Genomic DNA, 16,490 nt, shown 5'->3' with positions numbered 1-16,490 from the left:
GAATTGGTCTTGGGTGGGACTGCCACCTCCTTGAGGCAGGAAGTCCCGCCTAATGGAGCTGCCAGCCAATCAGCGGGCCGGCAGCTCTTAGTCCCAGCAGTGCCAGTGGGAGCGGTAGCCACTGCTGGGACTACACCCAGCCATCGGAGGCAACAGGAAGTATGGCCCTGGAACTCAGGTAAGTTTTTAGGGCCTTGCCGGGGACAATCAGCCAGGCTCCAGCTACGCAAGGGGGGGGTCGGCTGGGGGCAGAGGGGGGTGGAGTGTTGTGTGGTGGGGGCGGTTGGGGCACAGGGTGCCTAATCAGGAGAGCACCCCGCAGCCCGCAGGAAGGTTGCCTGGTTTTACGAGGTGAGGTTCTTGGGGCTTTTGCCGTCCGGCCGCCGAGAATAAAATACCCGCCACGTTGGGAGGGGGCCCTTCAGTGTCAGATAATTGGCCACTTAAGCAGCTTGATTGGCCTGGGGCGGGTGGTCCATTTCTCGCCACCGCTGGTCCGTGTAAAACTGCAGTGGGGACGGGAGGCGGTCAGGAACAGCCCTCCCCCCGCACCTCCCACTCAATTCTACACCCAATCCCCGCCCCTGCCAACAGCCTGCTCGTTGGGGGGCTGTAAATTATGGCCTTTGAAATGACGAATATGACTTTCTAGGGCACTTTTACTTACAAGTTGTTTGACTGACTGGGGATCCCGGTTAGGTTTACTGACACTCAGACAGCACGTGTAGTTTGTATCGCGTTTCAGTTCTTCTCTGGGAATAGAGAAAATACCTCCTTTGCCAGATATATAGCATCCAGAATGTTCCTGAAAGAGAAAGCACAGGGCTGTTGATTTCACTTAGCCATTTGTCATCTGTAAGTATCTCACACCTATACCCGCTTTACGACAGAGCAGTTCCTACATTACAACAGTGATTACACTTCGAAAGTACTACATTGGTTGTAAAGTCATGAAAGGCGCTATATAAATGCAAGTTCTTCCTCCTTTTTGTACTGAAATAACAACTTTTTAAAAGTTGAATGCCGCAGAACAAGAAGCCAGACTTCTGGTCATCTTTTCAAAGGAAAAACAGTTTGTGTTATTACAGGATGATGATGGTGGCAGTACCAACCATGTCCTGTTATCAGCTATGTTGAAGTCAAATACTCTGGTGCCTGCTTCAACACAGTAGTAGAAGGTTTCGACTCATTCAGGATGCTCACTGTTTTAAAGTGTCTATGACACGAATGTGAACCAGGTTACTTGGGGTACAGGTGAGTTACATGGTGGTCATGCCGTACCTACATTGGCTCCCGGTCCAGCAATAGCTTCATTTTAAAGTCCTCATCCTTCAATGGCCTTGCCCCTTCCTCTCTCTGTAATCTCCTCCAGCCCTACAACCCTCTGAGATATCCTGCGCTCCTGTAGTTCTCACTTCTTGCGCCTCTCTGATTTTCAGCGCTCCACCATTGGAGGCTGCACCTTCAGCTGCCCAGGCCCGAAGCACTGGACTTCCCTCCGTAAACCTCTCCATCTCGCTCTGTCTCTCCTCCCTAAAGACGTTCCTTAAAACTTGCTGCTTTAGCAAAGCTTTTGGTCACCTGTCTTAATATCTTGTCACGTGTGTCGGTGTCCAATTTTATGTTATTTATGTTTTTGGGGTTCTGTTCAGATCTTTTTCTCATGCTCAATAACTGAACCCTTTCTCCCATGGACCAAAATTGGTCCGTACACCCATAATATGTGGTTTTGTTGTGCTGCTGGTCTTTTGAATAGGAATCTTTATGACTGTATTCAGTTTACTAGGTAAGGTACAAGCCTTCTCATGATGCCCTAAACTTCAGATGGTGCTAGATTGCGACCAGGTACAGATAGGAAAACCCAGTACAAGAGTACAAAGTAACATCCTGCTCCTTAGCTATTGTAACAACAACATAACTTCAGATTCTATCACACTTTCTCAGAAATTAAAGCGTTTGTTTTTATTAAAAAGCTGAGAGCATGTTATTTTTATTTAGAGATACAGCACTGAAACAGGCCCTTTGGTCCACCAAGTCTGTGCTGACCAACAGCCACCCATTTATACTAATCCTACATTAATCCCATATTCTCTACCACATCCCCACCACCTACCTACACTAGGGGCAATTTACAATGGCCAATTTATCTATCAACCTGCAAGTCTTTGGCTGTGGGAGGAAACTAGAGCACCCAGCGAAAACCCACACAGACACAGGGAGAACTTGCAAACTCCGCACAGGCAGTACCCAGAACTGAACCTGAGTCACTGGAGCTGTGAGGCTGCAGTGCGAACCACTGCGCCACTGTTCAACCAGCTTAGAATCTGCGTTCTGAAAAGTAAGCACAGATTCTTACGAAACAATTAATTTTGAGTTCCATAAAAAATGGAGATGGAGTGAAACTGGGAGGAACACAAATGTCTGTAGAGAACCTATGGTTAATGAACATTCTTCTGATGGGTTTCAGATCTCTAGTATGAGGGGTCTATTTAAGTAGGAAGAATCGGAGGGTCCTTGAGAGGAGATTTACCAGAATGGTTCCAGGGATGGGGGATTTTAGTTACAGGGTTAGGTTGGAAAAACTGGGTTTGTTCTCCTTGGAGCAAAGGAGATTGAGGGGAGAATAGGTAGCGGTATACAAGGTTATGATAGGTTTAGATAAGTTAGACAAGGCAAAACTGTTTCCATTAACTGATGGCACAAAGACTAGGGGACACAGATTGAAGGTTTTGGGCAAGAGATGCAGGGGGGAATATGAAAAGGAACATTTTTACACAGCAAGTGTTAATGACCTGGAACTCGCTGCCCACGAGGCTGGTGAAAGCGGAGACAATCAATGATTTCAAAAGGAAATTGGATGAGCACTTAAAGGAAATAAACTTGCAGGACCATGGGGATCGAGTGGGGGAGGGGACTGACTGGATTGCTCCGTGGAGAGCCAGCATGGATTTGATGGGCTGAATGGCCTCTTTCTGCGCCATAACTGACTCTATAAGAGATAAGCTGAAGCATGGGACAATACAGCAGATATTACTGTAGTCAACAGAACTGTACCTGGACCTCATTCATCTAAAACTAAGAAATAATGTGACTCTTCACTAATTAGTTCAGTAATTCTTGACCTGAATCCACACCGTACATAAGTTATGCATGGGGTTTCACTAACTCCACGGATCTCTATCGGAAGCATTGATGAAATGGAGGAGGAAAAACTTGTGATCTACTTTCTTCATCAACAGCACCTTCCAAACCCGCAACCACTACCACCTAGAAAGACAAGGGCATCAGAGGCATGGGAAGACCACCATCCCCAAGTACCCCTCCAAGCCACACATCCTGATGTGGACATATATCACCACTTCTCTATCATTCCTAGGTTAAAATCCTGGAACTCCCTCCCTAACATCACTGTGGGTATACCTTCAATACATGGACTGCAGCGGTTCAAGAAGGTAGCTCACCACCACCTTCTCAAGAACAACTAGGGAGGGCAATAAATGCAGGCCACACCAGTGACACCCACATCCCGAGAATGAATTTGGAAAAAAAAACTTTCTGCAGCTTTTAAAGTTCAAAAGAAATTAAATATGTGGAGAGAGGAACAGAGTTAACATTTCGGGCCGATGACCTTTCATCAGAACTCATAACAGTCATCAATCTGAAATGCTAACTGTTTCTCTCCCCACAGATGCTGCCAGATCTGCTGGGTATTTCCAGCATTTTCTGTTTTATTTCAGATTTCCAGCATACACAGTATTTTGCTTTTAAATTAAATATATATCTCTCACAGCTGTATTAGGCTAACAAACGTCAGTAGGGTTCATATTGAAGGGTTGCTTGTTGGCTAGAGGTACATCTCTTGTACTTTTTGAGAGTAAAACAGATCGTCTTTCAGCTACAAAGCATCCCCTGTGTTTTAAAGTTAAAACCTGTGAAACAGAAAAAGGAGTCTTCAATAGTAGAAATACGTCTGTCAAGTTCATGTGAGAATTTCCTGAACTTCTTTCAGATTTGAGGCAAATGTGCATTTGCATGCATGGCCAAGAACTTCAGCTTAATTTGATCGATCTCAGGACAAAGACAGCAGGTTGTGGTCAGTGCTGTCTACGTGATTTGCAATGAAACTTTGCATACCACACAGTAAAAAGCAAGCTGACAGTAACAAAAAAAAATGTGATTAGTTTGTATATCATAGATACTAAAAATATGTAAAGTTTATTATTCTTTGAATTGTGCGAGCACTTCCCTTCATTGCAGTGAGCTTGTCAGATTTGCTGATGGCACTAAAATAGGGAGAGTGTAAAGACTGAGGTAGTGGTAAGTGACTTTAGGAATGACTTAGATACTATTGCAGGGACTGATGTCAGATGAAACCGAACACTGATAAATTGGTGGAAAGTGCATTATACAGTGAATCAGATTGAATTGGTACAGAGAGACTTAGAAAGCGATCTGAATGGTTGACTCATCAAATTCAAGGACTAGATAATGTGGCAAAGCAGCTAGAAATGCAACTGGTATGTATAATAGCTCACAAATTTCCTGAGGTAACACCGCAGCTCTGCCTGTGGACAGACTACATTTGTGGTATTGTCTTGAATTCTGTCCATTCTTTAAACAAAAGTGCATACGTGCATCGGAGATGGTGCAGAGAACAGAAAAGGGGCTGACCCCCAAGTGTAAAGAACATGAACCCTGATAAAAGATTCAGAGGATTAAGCTACAGTGGTTGGGGAGGCATGAGGGGATAATTCTCCTCTGTGATTCCGGGATTTTTCACTTTTGCACTAGGAGGCTCCCTCCCTGTGACAGGAATCCTGTCAGGAGCCCGCTGTGTATACGTAGTGAGTGCAGAATCCCTTATTGGATTTCTGCCTCTAGAGAAGAAGCAACCCCTCTCCCACAACCCGCTCCCTGCCAATTCTCGTCTGGACAGAATCAGGGGAGAGATGAAAAGTATTTTTATTTTAATACAGTGAGTTGTTATGATCTGGAATGCACTGTCAGAAAGGGTGGCGTAAGCAGATTTAATAGTAACTTTCAAAAGGGAGTTGGATAAATACTTGAAAAGGAAGAAATTGCAGAGCTATGGGGAAGAGCTGGTACAGACTCAACGGATTGAATGGCCTCCTTCTGTGCTGCAAGATTCCAAAGGAGGTTAGACAGGCCTTCGCAGAAACATACATTCAGGTAGACTAAATATTAAATGGTATCGGGTAAAACAAGAACATTAGTTATAAATTAAGCCAGAAAAGTAGGAGTCTACTTCACAAACTTAGATTAGTGGAATAGTTTTTAAGAAGAACCTCTTCACTCAATAAATGATAAATGTTTCCAATAACCTGCCGGGTGTTGTGGTAAATCTGAATGCATTACAGCAGTCCAAAAGGAGTTGAGATACTTGAAAAATAAGCTTTGAACTTGCATTTATATAACCCCCATCAACGGAGTAAACAGTCCCAATCCACTTCACAGGAGCATAACTTAATACTGAGCGACATAAGGAGATATTAGGACAGGTGGCCAAAAGCTTGGTCGGGGGTAGATTTTAAGGAGTGTCTTAAGAAGAGAGAGGTGGAGACGGTCAAGGAGTGAATGCCAGAGCTTAGGGCCTAGGCAGCTGAAGTCACGGTCACCAATAATGAAGCAATGGAAATCAGGGACACGCAAGAGGCCTGAATTGGTCAAGCGCAGAGATCTCGGAGCGTTGTAGGGCTGGAGGAGATCATCGCAGGTGGGATGAATACTATATTCAACATCTAAATGTCTCCTGAAAGGTCAGTAGCTACTGTGAAACTCTTGAATCATCATCTACATCATAACCATTTCCAGCTGGGCTGCACTGCAACCATTGACTCATTCAACCATTGCTTATAGAACATTTAAGCGGAACGGTGGTCATAGCTTTACAGCTTTTAGTTGGTTGCCCAGTGGCTTGCTATAGAGTGACCCAGTGGAGATGCCTCTCAACCAGGTTGCCCATCTTGTGGGAGTTTCAGGCTGCAAATCCAAATGCTGATGCAGAGATGCCTGTTCTGTACAGCATAGAAACAGGCCATTTGGCCCAACTGGTCCATGCTGGTGTTTATGCTCCACACGAGCCTCCTCCCACTCTACTCTGCCCAACCTTTTCTCCATCGTGTACTTTTTCAGCTCTTAAATGTGACAAATTTGTGATCAATGATTAAAATTAAAGTGATAAATAAGACCTTTTTTTTGATCTAGCTGTCACATTTTTATCCTGAAACAGAAAGCTACTGTGAAGGATGGCTAGAAGACGATGACATTTGGAAATTACAACAGAACCTTACCAGACATGAATATGTACATGACCACACATAGTTCAGAGGGGTTTGATTCTCGGCAGGCTGGTCAGGGTCATAAGACTTGGTGCCGTCCATCACAAGATCCTGCATTGTGGACCAAGACCTAAATGTTCCTCCATCTATTATTGGGACGAGTGCACTGGGAATGACCGTCACACTGGAACGCATGATCTTCACGAACGAGGTACCCTCAAAGGAAATGGTAAATACAATGCAGTAACTTCCAATGTCTAACGCCAGGCTGGGCAGCAGCAGTTGCGGTCTTCTCAAGTCCACATTTTTCAGCTGAACATCATTCACCTCTTGCAAAGTCACGCAGCTGGAAGTCTTATAGATCTCCCATAAATATTCAACCTGATACTCCGTACATCCTTTGAGGTCAATGTCCGCCTCCAGGTAGTTTCTCTGAGATCGTTGCATGGTATCACTAAGGATCATGCTCATCTTGGGTGGATCGCATTTCAACAATAGGATGGTCACTGTGGCCTGTACAACATAGAAACTCACAAGGTTGGATGCATTAACCTCTACCAGGTAATCTCCAGGACGTAAATAAGAGTGGGACATAACTGACGTGTTTGCAAATTTATCTTGGGACCCATCTCCAAACTTCCACACAAAAGTTGCTTGGCTGAAACTGGGTGTCACAGCAAGACTCAGATGGACTGTGTCATTGGCCACAGTGATGGATGGTGTTGCTGTAAGTCTAGCCGTTAAAATCAAATGTTGTACCAGGATCCCTGCTGAAATGTCCTCCCTAGATACATTGTTGGATGCTCTTAGGTAGACACTTAATCGGCCTTGCACCTTGGGTATGTATGAAACGTTTTGCCCAGTGATAATATCAGAATAGTCTCCCAACACAAAACGCCAACGGTACGATACCCAAAAGCCACTAGATACTGCAGCACTAAAGTTTTTCACTACCCCTGTGGGGATGGCTTGCTCATCACAATTCACTAGCCTTAAACCCGCGACAGGTTGTATTACATGAATCTCAATACTGGTGCGGTCGCAGCTCACTTTGTTTTGTGCCTTCAAGGTTACTCTGTACCTCCCAATATGTGTAAAACAGTACCTGTAGTTTGTGCTGTTTAGCAGCATTGTAAAATTGTCACCAACACTTAACCAAAAGGTGGCATTGGTCCCAGAGGACAATGTAACTGTGAAAATCACATCTTGGCCTGGCGCAACTGCCCACTTGGAGGCCTCAAGCTGAAGCCCTTGTATTTCATCTTGGACTGTGATATTCAGCCAAGTTGTCTCCCAGCTTACATCATTTGAGGCATTTAAACTGATGTTATATAGGCCAGCTAAAGGGAATGATTCATTTATTTCCTTTCCACTCTGTTGTTCCATGGCGAATGGCAGCGTCCACAGCCAGGAAACATTGGTTCCACTTAGTGTGCTCCCCGAGAGGAACACTGCAGTATTTGTGGCCACATAATACTGATCCTGTAAGTTGCCCGCAGTGATCACCATACCTGTTACTGGCTCCTGGACACGGATCAGCAGGGTCGCACTGTGAGAACTGAGCTTATTTGCTGCTGTGACATTAACTTGCTTGATCCCAGGACTTTGGAAAGAGTAATCAATGAAAGGGAGGTGTGTGGAAACGATAGTATCCCCATCCAGTGCCCAAGAGTAAGTCACATCTGTGCCACTGCCCATGGTCAAGGTGATGCTAGTCGATGTATTCAGTGCCACTGGCTCGGGTGAGGCCGACAATGTAACAATGCCAATGGGCTCTAGAACTGCAATCAACTTGCTCGCAGTTATGGACCCCAGCAGGTTGCTAGCCTGTAGGACAATCTTATAGGAACCCGCTTCAACAAAGCACATTTGAGAGGACGTTGCATTGGAGTAGAATAGGACAATGCCTGCCTGCGAAACAGTCCAGTTGTAAGAAACATCGGTGCCAAACCTAACTGTTGCTTGGAACCAGAGAGTTTCATTGACGGCCAAACAACAGTCTTCAACCAGGTCATTCAATCTCAGCTCCAGACCTTCGATTTCTTCCAGCACACGGATCTGGATACTGGCCTGCTCCGAACTTACTCCATTCCCCACCAGGATAGTAACGTTAAAGGTCCCGGGACTCGTGAAAGTGTGGGAAATGGTGGATGGGCCTTCGAGCAGGTCACAGCCGTGGCAGAAAGACCATAAGTAACGGACAAAATCGCCCGCTTGAAGACTGGCCTCGAAGCCAACGGACACGTTAACCGGTGTGACTGTGGTGTTTGCCATGACCGCCAGACCCCGGAGGGGCGTTTTTACACTGATCCCCACCTCTGTCTCGCTACTGCTCACCATGTTCCTCCCGATGAGCCGGACTCTGAAGTTGCCCGCGGCGCGATACAAGTGCGTGATATTGTCGCCCGTCCCGTTCCCCCCGTCACCAAAATCCCAGCTGTACTGGACTTCGCTGCCATTGCCTATGGCCATGAATGTGTAGAGCTGGTTTAGCAAGAGATCCGCCAATGACTGTACACCGACGATTTTGATCTTCAGCAGAGTTACTGGCTCCTGAATCTCCACTGAGGTGGCACCACTGCTTGAAGATACATTATTGAAGACTGTGACATTGACCCAGTGCAGACCTAATGTACCAAAGGTGAAGTTTGCCTCCTTCCCGTGAATCTGCGGGTCAATTCCAGTGCCAAAATCCCACAAGTAGGTGTACTGACTTTCGGGGTATATCTCCACTTTAAATTTGCTTTCTTCCCCCAGTTTAACAAAACTGTGTGAAGGGGTGACTATCACCTTGCTGATTGCAGGCTGGACGCACATATTTGAGTAATAGTTGACTTTGTTAACATTACTGGACACAACGAGATAGAGTGGGAAGTCCCCGCTTCTTGTGTAATTGTGGCGAATGTTGGGGTCACCCAGGATTGTCTCATTGGAAGACCCATCCCCAAAGTCCCAGAAGAATACATAGTTCGCCGAATCCCCTGGTGTGTATGCAGTGAAGTTGACCTCCAGCAACTCCTGGACACAACTGGATGGCTTGATCTTACAGACCTGCAACACGAAGACTTGGACAACTTGCGACGTGTTGACAGCGTTGAGTGGGTTCACTGCAGTTACAGTCACCGTGTAGTTCCCCACCGCTGAGTAAGTGTAATTCATCACTGAGGAACTAGTCTTTGTGGGCGGGGTCCCGTCCCCCATATCGAAAATCCACAAGACCCGAGTTCCCTTCTTTGCTGATGCTCTCACTATTGTCGGTGCAGAAAGCTCGGTGGGGCTGTTGTCTGAGATGTCGAGGTCGGATATCTCATCCAACACATCGACCCACCGGCAGGCACTAATGATGCTGATAATGTTGTTGGCTTGCACACTGACCCTGTACTTGCCAGTCTTCCTGAAGGTGTGAGTGACTTTTTGAAACATTCCACACAACTGTGTGGAATTGTCCCCAAAACTCCAACTGTAGGTAACCCCGCGTGTGGAAGGCAGCAGTTTGGCTTCGAATTCAACTGGTTTACCAGTAGCAAGGACATCGCTGTTCATACTAATGGAGAGGTTGCTGAGGTAACTGTAGACTCTCAATGGAACAAGCTGGCTGATGTTATCATATTTATCTGATACAGATACGGTGAGGTTGTATTCACCTAGGAAGAGCAGACAAAACACGTGGGTTTATTTCACACTCGTCTGAAAGGCTGAGACTATATCCTGCTGCTCCCTCCCTCCTGCTGATACTAACATAGAATCATAGAACGGTTTAGCAGAGAAGGCCATTCAGCCCATCGTGCCTCTGCCAGCTCTTTGAAAGAACTATCCAATTAATCCCACCTGCCTGCACTTTTCCCAAAACCCTCCAACATTTTCTTTGTACTTGAGCCACAGGATAAAGGAGTGGGATACAATTCAGGAATGGAAATTCCTCTTTTAACGAAAGACAGGAGACTTTTCTTTATAATTAGTAGCTGGCTAACTAAAATCAAATTGTACTTTCCAAGGATGTACAATCCTGTGATTTTTGTCAGCCAGTCATTAATTATGAAAAAAATGGGCATATCCCTTTTTCATGTTGAAGAAAGACTTGCATTTATATGGCGCCTTTCACAAACCTCAGGACATTCTGAAGCACTTTACAACCAATGAAGCACCTTGGAAGTGTAGTCACTGTTGGAATGAAGGAAATGGGGCAGCTAATTTGCACACAGCAAGCTCCCACAAAGAAAAATGAGATAATATCCAGATAATCTGTTATTTTTAATGGTGTTGCCTGAGGGATAAATATTGAAAAGGCTTTCAGCCACTAGTGAGGTACAGTATTTACATACGGCACTGTCTCCTTTCACTTTGAGTGTAACACACACAAGTGAATGGGGGAACAAACTCCATTCATGGACTAAACCTGTTCTTGACAGATTTGCTTAGTTGTCGATGGCTCTGTAGGGTGACATGTTCTGATACACCAATGACTATATCACAGTACAGAGTTGGGTCGGTGTTGCTTGGGATGAATCTCCAAAAACCGCTTTGCCTCATTACCTGATAGTTCCTTTCAAAGCCGCTTGCGAACCTAATCACACTGACCGTACTTTTGGGCCCCCTCATCCCATTGTTCCCTCCATTTCATGTCATTCACTCTGCTCTGTGACATTTTTTAGAATGACAGAAGCAATATAAACTCAAGCTCGTTTGTTATGTTTTGGAGTTTGCGGTCAGCAAGTCATGGTTTTGCTGATGTCGATAAAGTTCCAATGTGAGTGCGTGTTCCACCCCACCCCGAGCCATTGACTAACTGAAACACGTCAAAACTATTACTTATTTACACTAATTAATCAGTGTCAAAGAAGAAAGACTTACATTTATATAGCACTTCTTAACTCTGCTTCTCTAGGGCGGCGCAGTGGTTAGCACCGCAGCCTCACAGCTCCAGCGACCCGGGTTCAATTCTGGGTACTGCCTGTGTGGAGTTTGCAAGTTCTCCCTGTGTCTGCGTGGGTTTCCGCCGGGTGCTCCGGTTTCCTCCCACAGCCAAAGACTTGCAAGTTGATAGGTAAATTGGGCAGTAGCAATTGCCCCTAGTGTAGGTAGGTGGTAGGGAAATATAGAGATAGGTGGGGATGTGGTAGGGATATGGAATTAGTGTAGGATTAGTATAAATGGGTGGTTGATGGTCGGCACAGACTCGGTGGGCCGAAGGGCCTGTTTCAGTGCTGTATCTCTAAACTTTTCACAACCATCAGATGTCTCGAAGTGCTTTGCAGTCAATGAAGTACTTTTGAAGTGTAATCACACTTGCAATGTAGGAAATGTAGAAAATTGCAATGCAGTATCAGAAGGAATAAATGCTTTTAGGAAGACAACTAGAATCTAAGGGCCTGAAATTGGTTTCTTGAGGAAAATACTGGAGATTGTCCCAATAAAAAATAGAAGAAATGTCTGGCTTTAAAACCTGCAAAGGGGGAGGGGGTTAATTTTCACTTTACCCTGGGTGACAATCCAGCAGAGTAAATCACCCACCCATTGTAGAACCTGCCTGATTTTTGCCCCATTGATATCAGTGAAATAAAAGTTGGATGGATTCTACATCGAGTGGATCGCAGAACGGGCAGGCAAGATTACTGCCCAGCCAAGGAGAAAAGTACCTCCCCCTCCTCTACCAACCCGCGTTCTGAAAATGGAATTTGGGAATTGGATTATTTAAAAAATAAAACAGACATTCTCCCACTTTTCATTACAAGAGGAATTTCCCCCCCCCAAATTACTTCTTTGTTGATCGCAACTGAAACACACAACATTCTTACCTGAACCACAGCAACTGAACAAGCCAGCAGCCGCATACCAGTGAAGCAAAGCTCACCGACTTACCTGGGTTTCGGTATATGTGGGTAACATTTTGTTGCAGCACAGCTTGTTTGACTGTCAGGCGAGGGACTGAAAGACTGAGATTATAGGGGCATGTGAATTGATAAACCTGATCACTACTCCCATCTCCGAAACACCACCTACAAAAAAAAACAGAAGCATTCAGCACAGTTTCCCCACGAGAGGTGTATATGAGCTTTGCCATGAACAAGCACCACTGGTGTTCACTCATGCCCCTTTAGGGAAGGAAATCCGCCATCCTTGCCTGGTCTGGCCTATATTGACTCCAGACCTTCAGCAATGTGGTTGACTCTTAAGCGCCCTCTGAAATGGCCTAGAAGCCACTCAATTGTATTCAAGAAGGGTGGCTTGCTGCCACCTTCTCAAGGGCAATTAGGATTGGGCAATAAATGCTGGCCTTGTCAATGATGCCCACATCCAATGAATAAAAAAATGTCTGTTTGTTATGTTCTGCCCCTAATGCAGGTCCTAACTCAAATTTCATGTGAGATTTCTACTAAAGAAGAGCAGCTGAGGTGGTTTCCCAGTGCTTTTCTCACTTTTTCTATCCTTCAATACCTTCTCTGGGGATGGATTAAAGAGCCCTTACCTACCTTTTATGATGGGGAGGGCCAACAATACCCTCAATAAGCAAGGACACCTGCTGGAAGTCAATCTAGTATTTGAATCCAGTACTCCACTCATCAGGGCTGCCTGGAGTGGGGCTCAAACCCTTATGACCGAGTTGCTTTGTCTAGCTGTGTGCCAGATAAAAGAAATGAAAGGTCGATGACCTGAAACTTTAACCCTGTTTCTCTCTCCACAGATGCTGCCAGATCTGCTGAGTATTTCCAGCACTTTCTGCTTTTATATCAGAAATGAATGATTGAGTTCATTTTGGCATTTAGCCATGGAATAGATATTGAATTCTGGCTCCCACCATTGGCTCCAAAGTGCTTATACTGGAGTTGACACGAATAGTCATAGAGTCATAGAGAGATACAGCACTGAAGCAGGCCCTTTGGCCCACCCATAAAGTCACCCATATTTTCATTTGATATCTATATACCCAGCAACCACTGGCTCAATGGTAGCATTCTTACCTCTGAATCAGGAGGGCTGGGTTTGAGCCCCACTCCAGGCAGCCCTGATGAATGGAGTACTGGATTCAAATACTAGATTGACTTCCAGCAGTTGTCCTTGCTTACTGAGGGTACAGGTGGCCCTCCCCATCATAAAGGGCATGAGTGAACCAGATGGGTTTTTAATGATGATCCAATAGTTACAGGGTCACCATTACTGATACTAGCTTTTTGTTCAAGATTTATTTAATTAACTGAATTTATATTCCCCACTTGGCATGGTGGAATTTGAACTCATGTCTGCAGGCCATTAATCCAAGCTTCCAGATTATGGGTCCAGTAATATAACCACTATGCTACCATACCCCTTTTACACACAGGCATATTACTGGCCTTCTTATTCAAAGAATGTTAACCAGGAATTGTAGGGAAGTCCACTCCCTCCTTCCTCAGCCGTGCATGCAGAGGGGGCACTGAAAAGTAACCAATGTCGACAAGCAGCAAGCGCATGTGCAGAGAACTTCAGCTGGTTTCTTCAGAGAATGCAGGGTGAATATGGAATGAAGCCCTATTTAGAGAGAAAAAAATAGTTTCTACCATTTACCTGAACGTAGCATTGATGGCTGCATCTACTTTCACACTGGCAGCAAATGTGTATGGGATGCCTTGCACAAGGATGGCTGGTACAGCAGAGACATTTAACTCAGCTAAAGGATTCCTCTTGTCCACTGTAACATTGCAAATAATCTTTTGGCTGCCCAGGTGATTGGAAGCGGTCAGCTGCAACATTGAAACGCAAGCTTTAGAAGGCACTGCAAAGGAAGTGTTTCCTTTTATGTATTGTCCTGGCCTATATTTATCCCTCAACCAACATCACTAAAACAGATTATCTGCTCATTATCGCACTGCTGTTTTAGTAAACCTGTGCATAACTTGGCTGCCAACAGCGATTACACTTCAAAAGTACTTCATTGGCTTTGAGATGCCCTGAGGTTGTAAAAGGTGCTATATATATGCAAGTCTTTCTTTTCATTAAATCAGTATTTCATATAATATTGCATTCAATGGATGCCATCCATGCTACGTGACAATCAAGCCATAGTTCGTAACCTTCTAGGTTCAATTTCCAATGGTTTGTAATTCAGTCCTGTTTAACACCCCATCCTTTTTTTTAGCTGCCTGGCTCCCAGTCATAAGATCTCAAGATAGATTTAGCTGAGGAAAGCCTTTACATCAAATTGATCTCATCCTTTCAGAATACTAACTCTACTGTCTTCCCAAGACGTCATTTAGCTGGGTTATTTTTGGCTTGCTGAAACTGAGGTGGTATTAAACAATAGCACCTTGCTGACATCTGCCGGATTATGATTATCTACTGCTCCAGTTTCTTCAAAAGTTCAAGAGTGCCACAATGGGGGTGCATTATTCTGATCCTTCCTCTAACTGACCAGTGTTTGTGTGGACATCAGAACATAAACAATCGGAGCAGGAGTAGACCATATGACCCCTCGAGCTTGCTCCGCCAGTCTATAGGATCATAGTTAATCTTATGTTCCACTGGAAAGCTCCACTTTCCAGCCCCATCTCCATACCTCTTGATTCCCTTAATGTCCAAACATCTATCGATTTCAGTCTTGAATATACTCAATGACTGAGCAACCACAGCCCTCTGGGGTAAAGAATTCCAAAGATTCACAACCCTGAGTGAAAAAAAATTCTCATCTCAGTCCCAAATGGCCGATGCCTTATCTTGTGCCCTCTCGTTCTAAACACTCCAGCCAGGGGAAACAGCTTCTCAGCATCTCCGTCAAGTTCTTTCAGAATTTTATATCTTTCAATGAGATCACCTCTGATTCCTCTAAACTCAAGAGAATATAGACCCATTCTATTCAGTGTCTCCTCTTGGACAATACTTCCATCCCAGGAATCAATCTAGGGAACCTTTGTTACACCCACTGTAAGGCAAATATATCATTCCTTAGGGAAGAGACCAAAACTGTACACAGTATTCCAAGTGTGGTCTCACCAAAGTCCTATATAATTGCAGCAAGACTTCCTTACTCTGATGCTCCAACCCCCTTGCAATAAAGGTTAACATTCCATTTGCCTTCCTATTTGCTTAAGAATGGCCCACTTTCCTGGCATACACATTCAGTTCAGTGGCCATGGAGGGGTTGAGTTTGCCAATGTAACTTGGTTGACTCAGGATCATTGGCACCGCACTGGTTCCTGATGATAGCAGCATGAAGGAAAGCTTCAAATTTGCAAAATTACCCTTTTTTCCATGACAGGAAATCCTACTGCTTTAGCCAAAAAGTTCAAAAACTGTGAGGATGTAAGAGTAATGAAGACTAACCCAGTAGAATAGCACTAACCCAATGCCAGCTGCCATTTCTACTTACTGAGAGTTTGTAAACAGCTTCAGTTCGGTAGATAACTTTGTACACTTGATTGTAATGTATGAAGGACGCCTTGTCATCAACGGTCCATTTAAACATGACATTTGTTCCAGCACTCACTCTTGCAGTATAGCTCTAGACACAGAAATATGATTGAAACGATTACAGAATAAAATGGGTGCTGTGATACTCTGTTAGAGAGTGTTACTGGTTATAACCTCTATTAATACCAGAAAAATGTTATGTCCAAATACTATTTTGACGACTGCAATGCATTCTGTCTGCCACTAGCAACCTTGTCTCTTTTGTGTTGACTCAGCTCAATTATCAAAAAGATCATATCAACTCTATGATATTAGTTGCGGTACAAAGTATAGTGCTTCTAAGATTGTTCTACTAAGAGCAGAGAAGGTTAAGGGGAGATTTAATAGACGAAAATTCTGAAGAGTTGCAGTAGAGTAAATAAAGAGAAACTGTTTCTGCTGGCAGGAGGGTTGGTAACCAAGGAACACAGATTTAAGGTAATTGGTAAAAGAACCCAGGAGGGAGGTGAGGAGAAATTTCTTTACGCAGCGAGCTGTTGTAATCTGGAATGCGCTGCCTGAAAGGGCAGATTCAATAGTAACTTTCAAAAGGGAATAGGATATATATTTGAAAAGTAAATATTTTCAGGGCTATGGGGAAGAAGTAGGGGGAGAGGAACTAATTGGATAGCTTGTTCAAAGAGCTGGCACAGGCACGATGGGCCAAATGGCTTCCTCCTGTGCTCTACAATTCTCTGGTATTGAGCTTTTTCTGTTGCTGATTCTGCATTTTACACAAACTTTCACATAATGTAGCTTCTCATTCCTGCA

At 44.5% G+C, this 16,490-nt stretch overlaps 1 protein-coding gene across 6 annotated transcripts in view; it reads right to left on the bottom strand.

Annotated features, from left to right (window-relative positions):
* The window catches only part of pkd1a (polycystic kidney disease 1a), a 192,903-nt gene that overhangs the window by 83,313 nt on the left and 93,100 nt on the right, over positions 1–16,490 (bottom strand). For all 6 annotated transcript variants that reach the window (XM_068056535.1, XM_068056536.1, XM_068056537.1 and 3 more), the window contains exons 13-17: positions 15,640–15,771; positions 13,842–14,017; positions 12,159–12,295; positions 6,312–9,943; positions 668–805 (exon numbers count right to left, since the gene is read on the bottom strand). In XM_068056535.1, the coding sequence (XP_067912636.1) occupies positions 668–805; positions 6,312–9,943; positions 12,159–12,295; positions 13,842–14,017; positions 15,640–15,771 (4,215 nt within the window). The remainder of the gene's footprint in view (positions 1–667; positions 806–6,311; positions 9,944–12,158; positions 12,296–13,841; positions 14,018–15,639; positions 15,772–16,490) is intronic.

The sequence above is a fragment of the Heterodontus francisci genome, chromosome 24, assembly GCF_036365525.1.
Source record: "Heterodontus francisci isolate sHetFra1 chromosome 24, sHetFra1.hap1, whole genome shotgun sequence".
In the NCBI taxonomy this organism is placed as follows: domain Eukaryota; kingdom Metazoa; phylum Chordata; class Chondrichthyes; order Heterodontiformes; family Heterodontidae; genus Heterodontus; species Heterodontus francisci.
This window is presented reverse-complemented; position numbering and strand designations above follow the sequence as displayed.